Raw genomic sequence first — 17,296 nt, 5'->3', positions numbered from 1 at the left:
ATCCAATAACACCTCTATGCCCCCGCTCCGACGGACAATCCATGGCTGCAACTCGCCTGTTCCTAGACTATGCAAGGTAGTAAATAGCTGTAGCCAAGTACTGGATATACACTTCGACTCTGCACATCAGTTTAAAAATTCGGTCCGATCCTATTTGGCTAAAAATAATACTTAACATAAGTTAGTGATACATAATGTAATAGTACCGAGTTAATGCCAGAAGTTTTATGTATATACATACATACATATAATAACGCCTGTATCCCATAAAGTGGTAGGCAGAGCACATGAACCACTCAGGTCTCACTGCCACTCTTGGCAAAGAGGGGTTGAATGAAGACGAAATTGTGACATTGCAGTGTGTATGTGTTTATATATATGGCATAGCTCTTACCTATTTATAAATACATTTATGAATTGATTTGATGCATGTGGTGTTTACTTTAAGTAATTGTTTTAAGTAATTGTTACGCTTAGCGATCATAATCATAATGGTTGAATTTATGTCAATAATGGTGTAAACAATTGTTGGTAAACCAATAAATATAAAATACGCTATCCAAATCAAAAATAATAGTAGCCACATTTAAGTGTTTACCGTGTTACGCTCATTATAGTCAGTTTAAGTAAGAACGTCAGGCCATATTCTTTGATGTGGTCATTTTTTATTAACAAACGGTGTTAACTGTGTTCAATCACCATCTACTGGTATTAAGGTACAGTCAACCAATTGGAACCCTAGGCCACTGTAGAACTATTTCATAGCGACGTTAAAAATCAGATTGTAAGAAATCTCTTACTGCTTGTCATTTTGACATGGTTGTCGAGTGGCCTAATTGGTTGACAGTACATTTACCGGTCACCGGACATACTATAGTATATCAAATCAAGCAAAGATATAAATTTCTTATCACGGAAATACGTATAACAGGGATCAGTCCTTGTCATTTAATTAAGATAGACGTATCTTAATATTCTTTTCTCAAACATGGTATGAAATATTGATGTTATGTGCCTTATAATTGGCAGCGAAGTATGACGTTGCAGGTGCGGCTAGGACGATTGATAGATAATGGAATTTCATACAAACCTTGCAGGCCAAGGCCGGCAAAGTCTTCTTTTTTAATTTCCAAACACAGATAATTGTGACATAACATCCAGGTATTTAGCCAATTAAAAAAAAAACTATAAGGGGCTTTATAGACGTGCCGACTGCAACTGGTACGGGCCCTAGACAATATTTGATTTTGGGTGCGTTTTCATACAAAAAAAATTTTTTTTCGTTTTTTTTTTATTTTTTTTTAACTTTTTGTTTTTTTATAAGCGTATACGGTGTATCAAAGGGGAACGAAAATTCGATTATTTTTGCGCTACGACGCACCGTTTAGGAGATACAGCCATCCAAAGTTACTATTTTCAGTAGACTTTATTTATTTCATACCATGTTTGAGAAAAGCACTATACATACCTCGGCGGGAAATGGGGTTGCCCGCCTCAGACCTATATGTCTTCGGCCGGCAACCCCCCTTGTCCCGGCCTCTGTAGTAATGTACTATAATTGAATTAGCTTTATAGTAGCAGAATCGATACTAAATCTTGTGACACGCTGTCATTTAAATTCAGTAGATGAAATTGTTAAGCGTACCATAACCACAGAATATTTATAGTAGGTGCCATGACATACCTAAATACCCACTTTTCTATGCCATCCGTATGTACATTGGGCTGCGGTGCAGACGAGCGTGCGTGCACCCTTATGCAGCGTCGACTCAGGACACTTGAATGAGCTTCAAATGTTTGACATGCACGCCCAATATGAGCGTGCAGCCGTGCACCAGCCTTTCATTTAGGTATGAAAGGAGTACCTATATCGACTTATTCGCAAACGAAGTCACGGCAAAGCAATAGCAGTTCTTATCGATTGATTTGTTATCGGTATGACGTAAATATAAATATGAAAGGAAATAATCATTTCCTTTACTTATGAATGAATCGATAACAAGCAGGAAACTGTTAAGACGCGATTGATAAGAAGTGATACGGTCTGTAGGCAGTTTATAATGGATTTACATATTAACGCGAAAAAGGAATAGGTACATTAAACCTTTTTTTATTATTATTATAAATGGTACTACTCTGGTAATACTCTTCGCCACAGACTAGCCAAAGGCAAAGACGTGGCCTACGATGGAGTGAGCTCGCCCAGAAGATGCCTGTGCACTCTTGATTTGAAGTTTTCCGGGTTACATGAGCTCGGAAATATAGCCGGCGGCAAGGAATTCCACTCCTAGGCAGTGCGCAAAGCGAAAGAAAAGAAGAAGCAAGGCGCTTCGTGTGAATTCGCAGAATATCTACCAAGTAAGGAAACCGGCCGTGCGTCTAAAAGTCCGATGGTAGAATGGGGACGGTGGAATAAGCTCGTGTAACTCTTGAGCACACTCCCTGAAGTGCAACCTGTAAAACACCGACAGACTGGCGACTTTCCGCCGATGGGACAAAAACTGTATTAGATATTTTTTTATGATATGTGTACAAATGAGGCAAACGAGGAACAGGAGCTGTAGCTGAATGGCATTTTTGCGACGCGAAACCAAAATGAAACGCCGCGAAAGATTGGCTCTGTCTCGCCAATACGCACGAGCGATAGAAATAGATATCTACGAGCTAAGGTCCGACCGAGATCTCGGTCTCGGTCTCGGTTCTCGACCAAATGGGCCGAGATTCTCGGCAAAACCGAGACTGCGATTTTGAATTTATTGCGCACTCGCGTCCGGTTTTTAGCTTTCAGTTTGTTACATCGCCCGTTTTCGCATCGATATTTTAAGCCAAAAACAAACAAATACCTAGGTATAATTTATAAAAGAGTGTAAAACATTTACGACAACTTGATGTGTGTGGAAGACAACGACGACGCGAAAAATCAAAGCATCAGGTTAGAATAATACCTGCCTTACATGATAGAAATGGCGAATTACGGAATATCGGACGAAATTTTGAGCTTTGTGGATGCTGTTTTGAGTTTTTTTAGTAAGTATGGGTTTTTCATAGTCATGTTTTTGAAATAATTTTGTAAATAATCGCTATCAAAAAAAATTCGTGTCCCTTAACTTTGAATCATGTGCCTAAAAATACGTCAAAATAAAGCTAAGTAAAGACTTTCAAGGAAAACCTGGAAAACTACCCGTAGAAAACACGATTCGACAACCTGTTTTATGATTTCTTGCAAAAAGTCACAAAAAATCAGGGTATTAAACGCTCGTGTAAAACCTCTGAAATTGCATGCCTCTACAGGCTATGGCGACTGCTTACCACCGGGCGAGCCGTATAGTTGTTTTTGTCACTGACGTAGTCTATTTTGCTACGGTAGAAGGAGTGCGGGTAGGTTTGGGTAGTTACAGTTACGGAACCAAACACTAAGCAGGACCCAACATTCTCTTGGTTTCCTGGTTAATAGGTGAATTTCGATTATGAAAACATATTTTTGTAAAAATGACATATTTTTTAATGTTTTACAAATTCTCGGTCTCGGTCTCGGTCTCGGCCGAGAATCAAATTGAATCTCGGTGTCGGTCTCGTTCTCGGCCGAGACAAAAATATCGTTCTCGGTCGGACCTTACTACGAGCGTTTCGTTTCGTGAGCGTTTGTGCCATTTCCGGCGGCCTAGCAGAATAACAATCGTTGACGCTAGACGCTGGCCGGAATGCAGTCTGGCTCTGTCGCGCCAATACGGAAAAGCGATAGAGATACACTCTAAAAAAAAATTTCCTATCAATATTTTGATAGTCGTAGCCAAGCATCTTGATTTCATACGAGCCTGAAGAGATCTTAAACAAATCAAATAAGGTAATTTTGATTGCTCTTACTTTTATGCCTAACAAGTTAATAATTGATTCAAGGTGTACAATGGTTAGGAATAACAAAACACCTAAGTTAAGTACATTCATACATTCCCTTGTTGTTTTTAGTAATCAGCTTTAATTGAATTATATAAAATCGTAATTATAGTGATTAATTTCACGTCAACTAAGAGAAAACTGCTCTTAGTTGGTCTTCATTTTTTAGAGTGTAGTTAGTTATTAGCCAGCTACGATAATCTTATACTTTTAAACGAGCAATTCTTGTATATTTATTTATTTATTTATGTATATATACCGACGATCTCGGAAACCGCTCTAACGATTTCGCTGAAATTTGTTACGTGGGGGTTTTCGGGGGTGAAAAATCGATCTAGCGTAGCCTTAGATTAGATCCCGGAAAACGCGAATTTTCGAGTTTTCATGAGTTTTTCTTTCGCGTTAGTAAACGTAAAATATGGTCGTTAATTTCGCCGCGGGCGCATCGATTCCGCTTAGCTCAGTCGTACGAGGTCGGTCTAATGTACGCTGATAGATCGCAGGTGTCAGGGTTTCGAATCCCGGCCAGAAATTAAGTTTTTGTTTTTTGTCTTTTGTTTTGTTTTTGTATTTATAAGAGTTTTTTTTATCTAAAGACGAGATATATTAAAATAGAACCGAGCGAAGCTCGGTCGCCCAGATATTGATAATTATTATAAGAGTTTGTGCATTTGGCTACGTACCCAGGTCTTTCAGCTATCTCATTCTGGCTTGTATTGGAAAAAAAAATAAGGAAAACAACCATTTAACACTGTTTTTTTCCTACTCGAGCCTGAAAGGAAATTGCCCCGATAACGTTAGATATGTTATCATTATCACGTACAAGTTTAGCAGGTTATAGAGGGTAATCTCTTTCATTCATGTTCGTGTTATGAATGAAATAGTATAGATTAGACGTGTTTACTGTTTGTAGATATGCCACTCGAACAAACACGGATATCGTTAATGTTCACTGTGTCTCAATGTCAACTCCATTAACTATTATATTATTTGTTTGTTTATTGTGGTTTTGCTCAGACATGTGTAATTTACAAACATGGATGCACAGATGATTTGCGAAGTGTTTTTCCTTCGTATTTTTAGCATATAAGTCCTATTTGTTTGACACATTGAGATATATTTTGTGTGATGAAGTTTTAGGGCCAGTTGGATCAACACATTTAACAGACAAACGTCATGCAAGAGTGAATATGCTATTACTGAATCAGTAAGCTTTATCTTAAGGCTGGCAACCCTGGCTGTCAAACGATAAGCAGCTGATTTTGCTAGGTCCCTTTGAAATAATTATTTTTTAAGCATATTTTAAGTATTAATTAGTATTTAAAAGAGGAAAACGTTCCTGAGTGTTGTAGAGACCTTTATTTTGAACATGTTTGTACCTCAGATATAGTAAAGGCATTTAAATCAATTAATGTCAAAAAAACTAGTGACCTCTGGGGGGTCTCCGTCCATGCCGTAAAATCCTTAGTTGAGGTTGTAGCGCCTGACTTAGCAGTTATATTCAACAACAGTGTTGACTGCGGCGAGTTTCCTGATCTAATGAAACATAGCAAAATAACTCCTTTATTTAAATCCGGCAGCCACTCTGACCCCACTAACTTTAGACCAATATCTGTGCTGCCAACTTTCAGTAAAATATTTGAAAAATTAGTTCTTTCTCAATTAGTACGACATTTTAACGTTAATAATTTAATGCATAATAAGCAATTTGGCTTCAACACACACACACACACACACACACACACACACACACACACACACACACACACACACACACACACACACACACACACACACACACACACACACACACACACACACACACACACACACACACACACACACACAAACACACACACACACACACACACACACACACACACACACACACACACACACACACACACACACACACACACACACACACACACACACACACACACACACACACACACACACACACACACACACACACACACACACACACACACACACACACACACACACACACACACACACACACACACACACACACACACACACACACACACACACACACACACACACACACACACACACACACGGGGTCGCTCGACAACCGATGCTGGTGTTGAGCTAATTAAGCATATTTTCGATGCCTGGGAGGAGTCACAAGATGCTTTAGGTATCTTTTGTGATTTATCTAAGGCCTTCGACTGTGTTTGTCATGAAACATTGATCAGGAAACTACATTATTATGGAGTCAGAGGATCAGCACTAGATTTACTCAAGTCCTACTTAAATGGTAGAATACAAAGGGTAGATGTCAATGGACAGAGATCAACTGGGTCATTGATCTCTATGGGTGTACCACAGGGATCAATATTGGGGCCTTTCCTGTTCCTTATCTACATAAATGACTTGCCATTCCTTGTAAAGACCCACCATGATATAGTATTGTTTGCAGACGACACCTCACTTATTTTCAAACTCAAACGACAGCAACAAGCTCACAGTGATGTAAACAATGCTATCTCTAAAGTAGTGAACTGGTTCAATGCTAATAATTTATTATTAAATGAAAAAAAGACTAAATGTATTAAGTTTGTCACTAATAGTAACGTAAGGAATGAGCAAACAAGTGTCGTTGTGAAGGATGAGGAATTAGAACTGGTAGATAGTACAGTTTTTCTTGGTATAACTTTAGATTCTAAACTTCAGTGGGGTCCCCATATTGTTAACCTCTCGAATAGACTTAGTTCTGCAGCTTTTGCAGTGAGCAAGATCCGTCAGTTAACAGACGTGAAAACAGCTCGATTAGTTTATTTTAGTTACTTTCACAGCATTATGTCATATGGTATTTTACTTTGGGGCAGTGCTTCAGAGATAAATACCATATTTATTCTGCAGAAGAGGGCTATTCGAGCAATATATAAAATGAACCATAGAGACTCACTTAGAGATAAATTTAAGGACATTAATATAATGACAGTGCATTGTCAATATATTTATGAGAATATTATGTATGTACATAAAAACATTTGTAATTTTAAGAAAAACTGTGATGTACATAATATAAATACTAGAAATAAACATAAACTCGCGGTGCCCTTCACACGGCTCTGTAAAATTAAAAAATCATTCATGGGTAATTGTGTTCGATTTTATAATAAACTTCCGAATCATATTACTGACTTGTCAATTAATAAATTTAAGAATCATGTAAAGCGTGTACTCATTTCCAAAGCTTATTATACAACACAAGACTACATGAATGATAAAACAACGTGGGATTAATTGTTATTCGAAATGGTTTCTTATTTTTACGTTTATTATTATTGTTGATGAAATTAATATTGTATTTTTTTGGACATTGGATTTTTCCTAGAAATATTCTAGACATGTATTTTTATATATACATATACCTAATTATATATTTTTTGTTTAACGATTATTTTATATGAAATTGTATATTATAGACTCAATATTATTATGAACAATAATTTACAACAATAAATTGCTCTGATAATTAGGTTAGATTAAGATCATAATATATATGTAATGAACTATTCATAAGAGCTTGTAACTAGGCCTACATGAATAAAGATATTTTGAATTGAATTGAATTGAATTAGACCTTACACAGATCAACAACCTAGCCCCAAACTTAGCAAATGATTCATGATACGAAATAACGAATTGATGAACATGTTTTGTTAACGATTATCGTATCTGTATCATTAATCCTGTTATGTAATCTGTGGCAGAGTGAACAATGAATTTTTGTGACCCTTTCTGGGTAGGACGAAGGGATTATACGATTATATTTGTTTATCGCTCGGACAAATGAATATATTTGATGTCTGGATTAATGTCAACAGCGCTTAATATTTCGTAACATTATTATTGATTGATGTTATTTATAAATGTGTCCTTTTTTACACTTATAAAATTAGAGATCAGTAATTTCAGCAAAAATTGCTACAAATATTAGATTTTTCAGTACAATAATTTGACTACTGAAATCTTTTTTTGACAGCTTTATTTGATGCTATACCTACTTGAAAAATACACTATATTTCAGGGTTCGAAAATATCCGATATTTATAATAAATATCAAAATATCGGATATTTATGATATATATCGGATATATATCAACTTTGATATATATCAATTTTGTATGGAAGGCATATTATTATTTTGTTGCACTATTTATGAATACAACTTTAAATAAGGAAAATTCTACTAAAAAACATAACATTTAGTAAATAATCAGTAACAAAACACAAAAAAAACTATATTTTTAACAATGTTACATTTTTTAAAACCATTTTTGTTTTGCAATATTTATAAACAATTGATAAAAATCGGATATTTATATCCATTGATATAAATCCCCCCCCCTATACCCCTGCTATATTTAGCTTTATCCTACAGTACAGCTACAGAGTAACGCGACAGAAAGGTGTAGGTATTTCTTGGCTGCACTTAAAGACTACGACGGTGCTAGTTGGAAGCACTATGTCGTTGTAATATTATTTTACGCCAAAATTTTAAAATCAATTACTAAAATACACATTTTTTGTGTCTGAATTTTACAAGAAGGTTTCTGCTCCTATCCGCCGCGACAAATGTATGGAAACTCGCGACAAATTGTTAGGCAAGTTGTGCTAGATTATTACTAGTTATTATTAGGAATGCGTGGTAAAAATCATTCGTGTTTTTCGTTCCCGTGTATATGGAGCCAGTGTTCTGTGTTAAAATGTTCTGTCAATCGTTGTTGCAATTCGTTTTTTTTGTCATTTACAGTTTTCCCATTTTCCCACGTGCATTGAACTGTAAATACATGTGAGAACAATGTCTTTGCAATGCAATTACTATAGAATGTATAAAAAAACTTCGGTATTACATAATAATTGTTCGGAATGATGTAAACGTATTGGCAGAGACCGATGAACAATGACGAGTATCGAACTCTTTACAGTGATATTCGTGATTTTTTTAACGGCGCCATCTCACGTAAAACCAGTAAAAAAAAATAGGTAAACGAGAAGACGAATCGCCTTCAACACCTAGTGACAAGGCTCGGAACCGGTTTATTTTTACCGGTTAAAACCGGTTTAAATTTCGATTTTACTCCGAACTTTGTAAAGAACGCGAACGTTATGAGAATTTTATTTTAACCGAAATAAACCGGTTTATTCGACGAACGGCAAGACGCACTGGCGCCGCGTAAATACCTACGTTCACACAACGACTTTGTCGACTTTTTTTGTTTGGTTTATCTATCATGCTACGGAATAAACCGGTTTATTTTGTTCTAAACCGGTTAATCGAACGAAACCTTTATGAAAGCGTTCCCCTAAAAACCGGTTTAAAAATAGCGGTTTTTCGAGCGAAAACGAAATTTAAAGGTTTTGCCGCAAGTACATGATAACGGTTTGAATATTTAACCGGTATCCGAGCCCTGCCTAGTGAGTTGAAAGACTTGAAAGTGCGTCAGTTTTCCTTATTTCGTTAATGCTAAAATTAAAAATGTATTTCTTAGTTTCCGTGGAACAGGCTGTGTGTGTGTGGTGGGTATGTGGCAGCCTAAAGTTGGTTCATAAAACCAATTTTCTGTAAATGATTAAGTTAAATCAATATTTCATTTCACTATAATAGTAACTTTGTCTGCTCGTTTGCCTCCTATCCCATAAAAAAAAAAAAAAAAAACAGTAATTGCAGTAGTAAATTGAAACCGTCAGCACAATTTTAAAAGTGTAGGTATCGGCCTGAAAAAATAACAGGCGAAAGTTCATTCGACAATGCGATAATTCATGATTGTGATTACCATTCATGATAAGTTGATAACGAACCGACAGTCTTTACTTTTAACTTGTCTTTGAAACAAGTGATTAAACTGTCTAATACTAAAGAACTATAATCACAATCAAAAAGGCATTCTCATCAAATCCTTCTCTACCATACAATGAAACAATTGTATTAATGTGTGAACATACAGGGTGTAACAAAAATGGTGGTGATCCGTTTAAGGGCGGATTCAGTATCGTATTCTCATCAGGAAAAAGTAGGATAAAAAATTTTTTTCGCAAAAAATTTTTTTATCTTTGTATGGAGATTCGACCGATTCGCGCGGCCCGGCCCAATCATACAAAAGTGAAAATTTTTTTTGCGAAAAAAAAATTTTCTTCTACTTTTTCCTGATAAGAATACGATACTGAGTACGCCCTTAAACGGATCACCACCATTTTTGTTACACTCTGTATAGTCGGACCACGCTAACTCTGCATCCATTCTGCACCTGCAGGGCATTTGCGATGGCAAAGTGGTCTGTCATCATCAATGACTATTTCTATGAACATTATGAGTTTATGTATGTAATGTAAAGTATATCATAAATGTAAATTCAAGTTTTTCCGTAAATAACTCTTCGCTTCAAAAATAATTGATAAATATTAACAATACATTGATTTTAATTAATTTATGTTGTCCAAAATCAATTATTTAAATCTTCTTTTACTTTTAGCAGGAAAACTGAAAATAACTTTGATTAGACTTATATTGACCGGGATATAGACCGTGATTACCTTTTTTCAATATAAGTCTAATGAAAATAACCGTGAATCATTCAAAACTCTTAATAACTTTGATATTTAACTAAGCACAACAAATTATGTTTTGTCTCAGACTCTCAATATAGTTTTTTTCTTTATTTATTTTTTCTTCTTAGGCTGTTTTATAATATGATTATGACAAGTAAAACACAAAACAACTTACAAAATAATACAGTTTTTTTAATTTGACGACCGGTCTAGCTCAGTTGGTAGTGACCCTGCCTGCTAAGCCGCGGTCCTGGGTTCGAAACTTCGAATCCCGGTAAGGGCATTTATTTGTGTAATGAGCACAGATAGTTGTTCCTGAGTCATGGATGTTTTCTATGTATATAAGTATGTATGTATATCGTCGCTTAGTACCCATAGTACAAGCTTTGCTTAGTTTGGGGCTAAATTGATCCGTGTAAACTGTAAGGTGTTCCCATTTTTTTTTATTATTATTATTGTAAATGGGCTTACTTTTGGCCACAGACTAGCCAAAGGCAAAGACGTGGCCTACGATGGAGTAAACTCGTCCAGAAGACGCCTATTTAATAGCGTACGCAATTGTGAGGTAGGCTAGGCACCCAGGAATGTTATGTTCAAATAAGGAGTGCTGGCAGAAAGCACCTGAGCACACAAATAACACAAGCGTGTTGATTTTAGTGTTATTTGTTTTTAAAAACAATAGTTATTAGCTATGCTTGTGTCCAATGCAACTGAGAAATGAGGTCTGTGGTATGTCTACTCAGATTGTTTAAAATGGTGTATGGTGTAATATGGTGTGTAATGGTGTATGTTGAAACTGAGACAACAGACTGCAATCCAACTGCATCATGTATGGTAACTACACGCCAACTGTATACTAACCTCCTTATTCATAAACGTACTCTAATGTTATCAAGCCGATAAAGTTCGTTTGTCCTTTTCTATCACACCAATACGTCGGAAAGGGACAAAGGAGCTTTATCGGCTTGATAACTTTAAAGTACGTTTATGAATAAGGGGGTATGACTATTGACCCTACCCTACCTGTTGAGCACAGCCATAGTGTTAAGCCATGGTCCTGGTTTCGAATTCCGGTATAAGGGTCACAAATATTTCTTAATGAGTTATGGCTCTTTTCTATGTAGATAGTAATATTGTCTTTGGTTACCGCGATTGTTACTCATGAAATAAAACTATGGAAATGGATTAAATAAGTTGTGTGTAAGTACGACTCCTGTTGCTGATTTATGATTGCTCTTGACGAAGCCTGCGTTGCTGATATTTGGTAGTAAAATATTTAATGCTAAATAAAAATAAATAAAAAAGCCTTTTATTTCTTGCAAAAGTAAATACATCTAGTGTTACAGTTTTTCTCTAATGGTTCGGTTCTGTTGCAAAAACCCCAGTTTGGGTATAGGCCTCCTCTAAACGGTTCCATCTCTCTGTCTTGGGCCACTTGTATCCACGAAGGGCCAGCGATTTTGATGATGTCGTCTACCCACCTTGTGTGAGGTCGTGCCCTGCGACGTTTTCCTATAGGACCCTTCCAGGAAGATACTTTTCTAGTCCATCTGTTATCTTGTAGGCGTGCCACGTGTCCCGCCCACTTCCATTTCAGCTTTCGCGAAAAGGATATTACATCCATCGCTTTTGTGATTTCCCGTATATATATATGACGTATTTTTTGGATTTTTTTTATGTTTAGCATGCTACGTTCTATACCCCTTTGACAAGATGTTAGTTTCCTCTTTACATTTGTGGTCATTTTCCATGTTTGGCAAGCGCATGTTAAACAAGGCAGTAGGCACGACGTGAAGACTCTTGTTTTAACATTTATTGGCAAAGTGCTCTTAAATATTTCCTTTAGGCTCCAGTATTTCTTCCAGGTGTTTTGTTTGCCAAGGTAAATGTAGTGTTCCGTGTAGGTGAGTGATTCATTGTCCACCATGATGTCTTCTTTTTCACTGTTTGTCATAACCATTGTTTTAGTGAAGTTCATTTCCAGTCCCGTTTGTTTGCTGATTGCATTAAGCGAATTAATCATATGTTGCTGTTCCGAACTGGTTTCTGATAGAAGAACTAAATCGTCTGCGAAACGCAGATGGCTGAGGTATTTCCATTCAATATTAAGTCCTTTTCTTCCCCAATTTAATTTTTGTATTATAGACTCTAAAATTGCTATGAAGAGCTTGGGAGACAGCGGGTCGCCCTGTCTTACTGCTATTTATTTAATGCTAATTACCAATAAATGTCTACATAGTAACATCGTTTATGAATAAATAAATAATAATATAGCCTCTTCTTCTGTCTGGTATTTTTAACCCCCGACGCAAAAACGAAGGGGTGTTATAAGTTTGACGTGCCTGTCTGTGTGTTTGTCTGTCTGTCTGTGTGTGTGTCTGTCTGTGGCATCGTAGCTCCCGAACGGATGAACCGATTTAGATTTAGTTTGTTTTGTCTGAAAGCTGAGTTAGTCGGGAGTGTTCTTAGCCATGTTTCATGAAAACCGGTCTACAATGTCGCGGTTGTTTTTCAAAATTTTAATTTTGTGGTTAGGTTATTGGTTGTTTGTTTAAATGAAGTCGCGTACTTCAGTGTGCCTGTTGGCAAAGGTCTCCTCCAGTGGTGGTTGGGTTCCCGGGCTATCAGGATAAATGTTCTATGTGGAGTAAATATTTTCATCATTTGTAGGAACATACTTACTTTGAAATAGATAATTACTACTAATTACTACAAGTGACAACATAACAGAATTATTGAATAACCTTAGCAATCCAGAAATGTCTATAATACAGTCAAGTTCATAAATATGTGTACATTTTTTCACCATATTGTAACAAATTAAGATGAAGAAATGTACACATATTTCGAGACAATTTGTCCTTGAAATAACAAAATAGTGGAAATTGCACATTTCAAAAACCAGTATGCTCGACTTATCGGGTTTCACCAGTAAACCCTCGATTTATGAACTCGACTGTACATAGTACTAATATTTGCAAAAGTAAGTGGGTTTCTGTACAATGTGATTAATTTGAGTAAGGCTAGTCCTTCGGCTTCATATTTCTAAGTTATATAGTATGGATATGAAGACAATTATGCACAGAGTTAGAATTAAATGTCTGACAATACCAGCTACTTTGAATTAATATTTTCAGTTGTTAATACTTATATTAATTTATTTACAGAATGGTGGCCACTCACAGATGTAAGAAGCGCTTGGCATCCGTTGGCTCGTTGGGTGGACGACATCCGGAAAATTGCGGGTCACAACTGGATGAGACTAGCTCAGGACCGGGACAAGTGGCATACTAGAAGAGAGGCCTATGCTCAGCAGTGGGCGATAGAGGGCTGATATGATGATGATGATGATGATATTAATTTATTTAATTTTAATGAACACTCTGTAATGTTGACATGTAAAAGTGGCCTGTTTGGTGAATAAATGATTTTGTAGTTTGTTAAAACAAGATACATTTTCTTTTCAGTAATTTTAAAGGAAAAACTCATTCTATTTGTAGTTATGAGGTTAAAAGTATGTCAAATGACATAACTATAACTAACACTGTTTTCCTGCAAATTGTTATATAGTTAGTAATCCTAATTAGGGTTCCGTAGTCAACTAGGAACCCTTATAGTTTCGCCATGTCTGTCTGTCCGTCCGTCCGTCCGTCCGTCCGTCCGTCCGTCCGTCCGTCCGTCCGTCCGTCCGTCCGTCCGTCCGTCCGTCCGTCCGTCCGTCCGTCCGTCCGTCCGCGGATAATCTCAGTAACCGTTAGCACTAGAAAGCTGAAATTTGGTACCAATATGTATATTAATCACGCCAACAAAGTGCAAAAAAAAAATGGAAAAAAATGTTTTATTAGGGTACCCCCCCTACATGTAAAGTGGGGGCTGATATTTTTTTCATTCCAACCCCAACGTGTGATATATTGTTGGATAGGTATTAAAAAATGAATAAGGGTTTACTAAGACCGTTTTTTGATAATATTAATATTTTCGTAAATAATTGCTCCTAAAGGAAAAAAAAGTGCGTCCCCCCCCCTCTAACTTTTGAACCATATGTTTGAAAAATATGAAAAAAATCACAAAAGTAGAACTTTATAAAGACTTTCTAGGAAAATTGTTTTGAACTTGATAGGTTAAGTAGTTTTTGAGAAAAATAGGGAAAACTACGGAACCCTACACTGAGCGTGGCCCGACACGCTCTTGGCCGGTTTTTATTTTGTCTATATACCTATTTCGATAACCACAAAGCTAAAATTTTGAAAAAACCCCCGTCATTTTCACGAAACATGGCTAAGAACACTCCCAACTAATTTAGCTTTCAAACAAAAAAAAACTAAATCTAAATTCACCTGTTCGGGAGTGACAATGCCACAGACAGACAGACAGATACGTCAAACTTATAAACCCCATAGTTTTCGCGCTGGGGGTTAAAAACAAAACATGTTTGAAACGTCTTTCTTTTCAGGGGTTGAATTAGTAACCTCAATATTTCATACTAGAAGACTGATTATAGTGATTATTTGTACATTAACCATCAGATATAATGGAGCGGTCAACATGCTCACAAATATCTAAACATGCCTCTATTGTGAGTGCGGCCTGTCATATGTGGGACAGACGAAACGAAGCATTTCCACACGGGTGAAGGAACACATAGCGGATATCAAGCACCGTCGGCAAAGGTCTGCAGTCTCTGAACATGTCATGGATAAAGTCAATCATGCTATAAAGTTTGACAAGCCTCTGGTTCTCGCTAAGGAGAAGCGATATATACCCAGAATGTTGCGAGAGGCCATTGAGATCAAGAAATATCCAAACTTTAATAGAGAGGATGGCTTTACTTTACCACCGGCTTGGGATCCAGTAGTACATCTGATAATAGAACAAGCACGACGAAGGCTGTGAGGCATTTGTGTTGTATGGTGTTGGACATTTGCAGTTTGTTTCTTTGTCAATTTTGTGTAGATTAATTGGTTAATTATTTTTTAACAGAGTAATGGTAAAATTTTTTGAATATTGTATAACTAGCTTTATTAATAGTGTGTGAACCTGCCTTAGAAATCTATATTATTTGTGGTCATGGTTCGTTAATATTTCTTGTAAGTGGGTAGCTTTTGCACTTTTTAATTTTTCCTCAGTCACCCGTTGACCACGAACGCTGTAAAGAGTTCGAAACGTCGGGATGTATTTTAAATTCATTATACGCGATTTAATCCGTTTCCATAGTTTTATTTCATGCCTCTATTATCAAGGCGACATAGTGTGCTCGCCCCCAGCCGCTCAGATATCTGATGGAGACTTTTTTTAAATACTATGTTGGTGGCAAACAAGCATATGTTCTGTCTGATGGAAAGCGGTCAAGGTAACCTATGGTCAACCAGTAACCTATAGATGCCTGCAACTCAAGGAGTGTCACATGCGCGGTACCAACCCCTGCTTTTCTGTTTAAGTAAACAGCAAAAAGGAGTATAAAAGTTCTAAGGAGGGATCGAGTTGCCGACGACTCAAACTGAGACTCCTGACTGTATTATAACACGTTAAATGTTAGATAATATATTATCTGATGGCAAATGCACTATACCCTTTAAATGTTATATATATAGGTCTACCGCAATTTTAGCCATAGGAATGAAAACATTATAAACAAGATTTGCTGACCTTAATAATAATTGACCATTTCCTGGCATAGATGCAGGCATTGATAACATATCTTACAGATTTTTTTAAATTGGGCTACCTATTTAAAATATATGCACTGTCCGGTGGACGCCACCTTTTTGTTAGGTAGATCTTGGCTTCTTGTATAAAATAAAAAGCGGAATTTAGCCGTCGCAGGAACTTCTATATGCCTGAAAAGGGGCCTCCGAATTGGCCCAAAACATGTCGCAGCAATAGCGATATAATGACGTGAGTACAACCGTAGATTCATTAATTATTTGAATATGTCTCACGAACGTTTAACTTGTATAAAATAATAAGCTGTGTTTGACTACCATTTCCTGTTTCTCTCTGAGCTTTCGCCTTTATTGTATTCTCTGTGCTTTATGTCATTTGTTTTGTGCAATAGTTTTAATTCTACTAACCTGTTTCCGAAGTTGGTCTTCCAGAACTCTGCTGCATCACTCTTCGTTATGCGGAACTGGTCTCCCGCGAACGTGCCGTTCGGGAACATTGCCTTCAGCTCACTCAGCATATGACTAAACACCAAACTCAGCTTCGTCAGATTCCTTCTATAGTGAGAATTCTCGTCAAACATTTTTTCCTTTCCCTCTTTGAATAACTTTATAGCCTGCTTACACTTCCTTATCAAGTTTATAATAAATATATTAAAATGTTCATTGCTATTCAGCGCCTGCATATTATCCTCATATTTAGAATAAATAATACGCAATCTCTGATATGTGTCCGGCAAAATATCTAAAATGAAAGGGGGACTATTCTTCAAGTTCATCTTGTGATGCTGACACAGTTTAACCACTTTATCCATCAACTCCCACGTCTTATTCAAGGTTCTTTTATCCGTCGCCAGCTTCGTAGGGCACACGGCACCGGAAAAGGCGCCGTGTAGTTTCGAAAATATCGAAGAGATGTTTTTCTGTTGTGATTTTTGACGGGGGGCCGCCATGTTGCCAAGTCCGATGACATACAAATGAAAACAATTACAACGAGACACTGAACTTAAAAAGCATTCATCACTTAATAATAATGGTGTCCAGCGTAGGTTTTCTCATTATCACCGAAACACACCACATTTACGACACAAATATGTACACGGCAACGATCACCCACTGACACATCTCCGACGCGTATGACAAATTGACAAATTTAT

The 17,296-nt window shown here is 36.8% G+C and overlaps 1 protein-coding gene across 1 annotated transcript in view; it reads right to left on the bottom strand.

Moving 5' to 3' along the window:
* The window catches only part of LOC125236964 (E3 ubiquitin-protein ligase CBL-B-B-like), a 178,127-nt gene extending 160,831 nt beyond the window's left edge, over nucleotides 1-17,296 (bottom strand). Inside the window, exon 1 of the mRNA XM_048143881.1 lies at nucleotides 16,551-17,296. Coding sequence (XP_047999838.1) covers nucleotides 16,551-17,092 — 542 coding nt within the window. The 5' untranslated portion in view covers nucleotides 17,093-17,296. The remainder of the gene's footprint in view (nucleotides 1-16,550) is intronic.

The sequence above is a fragment of the Leguminivora glycinivorella genome, chromosome 20 (genome assembly GCF_023078275.1).
Source record: "Leguminivora glycinivorella isolate SPB_JAAS2020 chromosome 20, LegGlyc_1.1, whole genome shotgun sequence".
Classification (NCBI taxonomy): Eukaryota; Metazoa; Arthropoda; class Insecta; order Lepidoptera; family Tortricidae; genus Leguminivora; species Leguminivora glycinivorella.
Note: the sequence above shows the minus strand (reverse complement) of the source record. Positions and strands in the feature narration are given on the sequence as shown.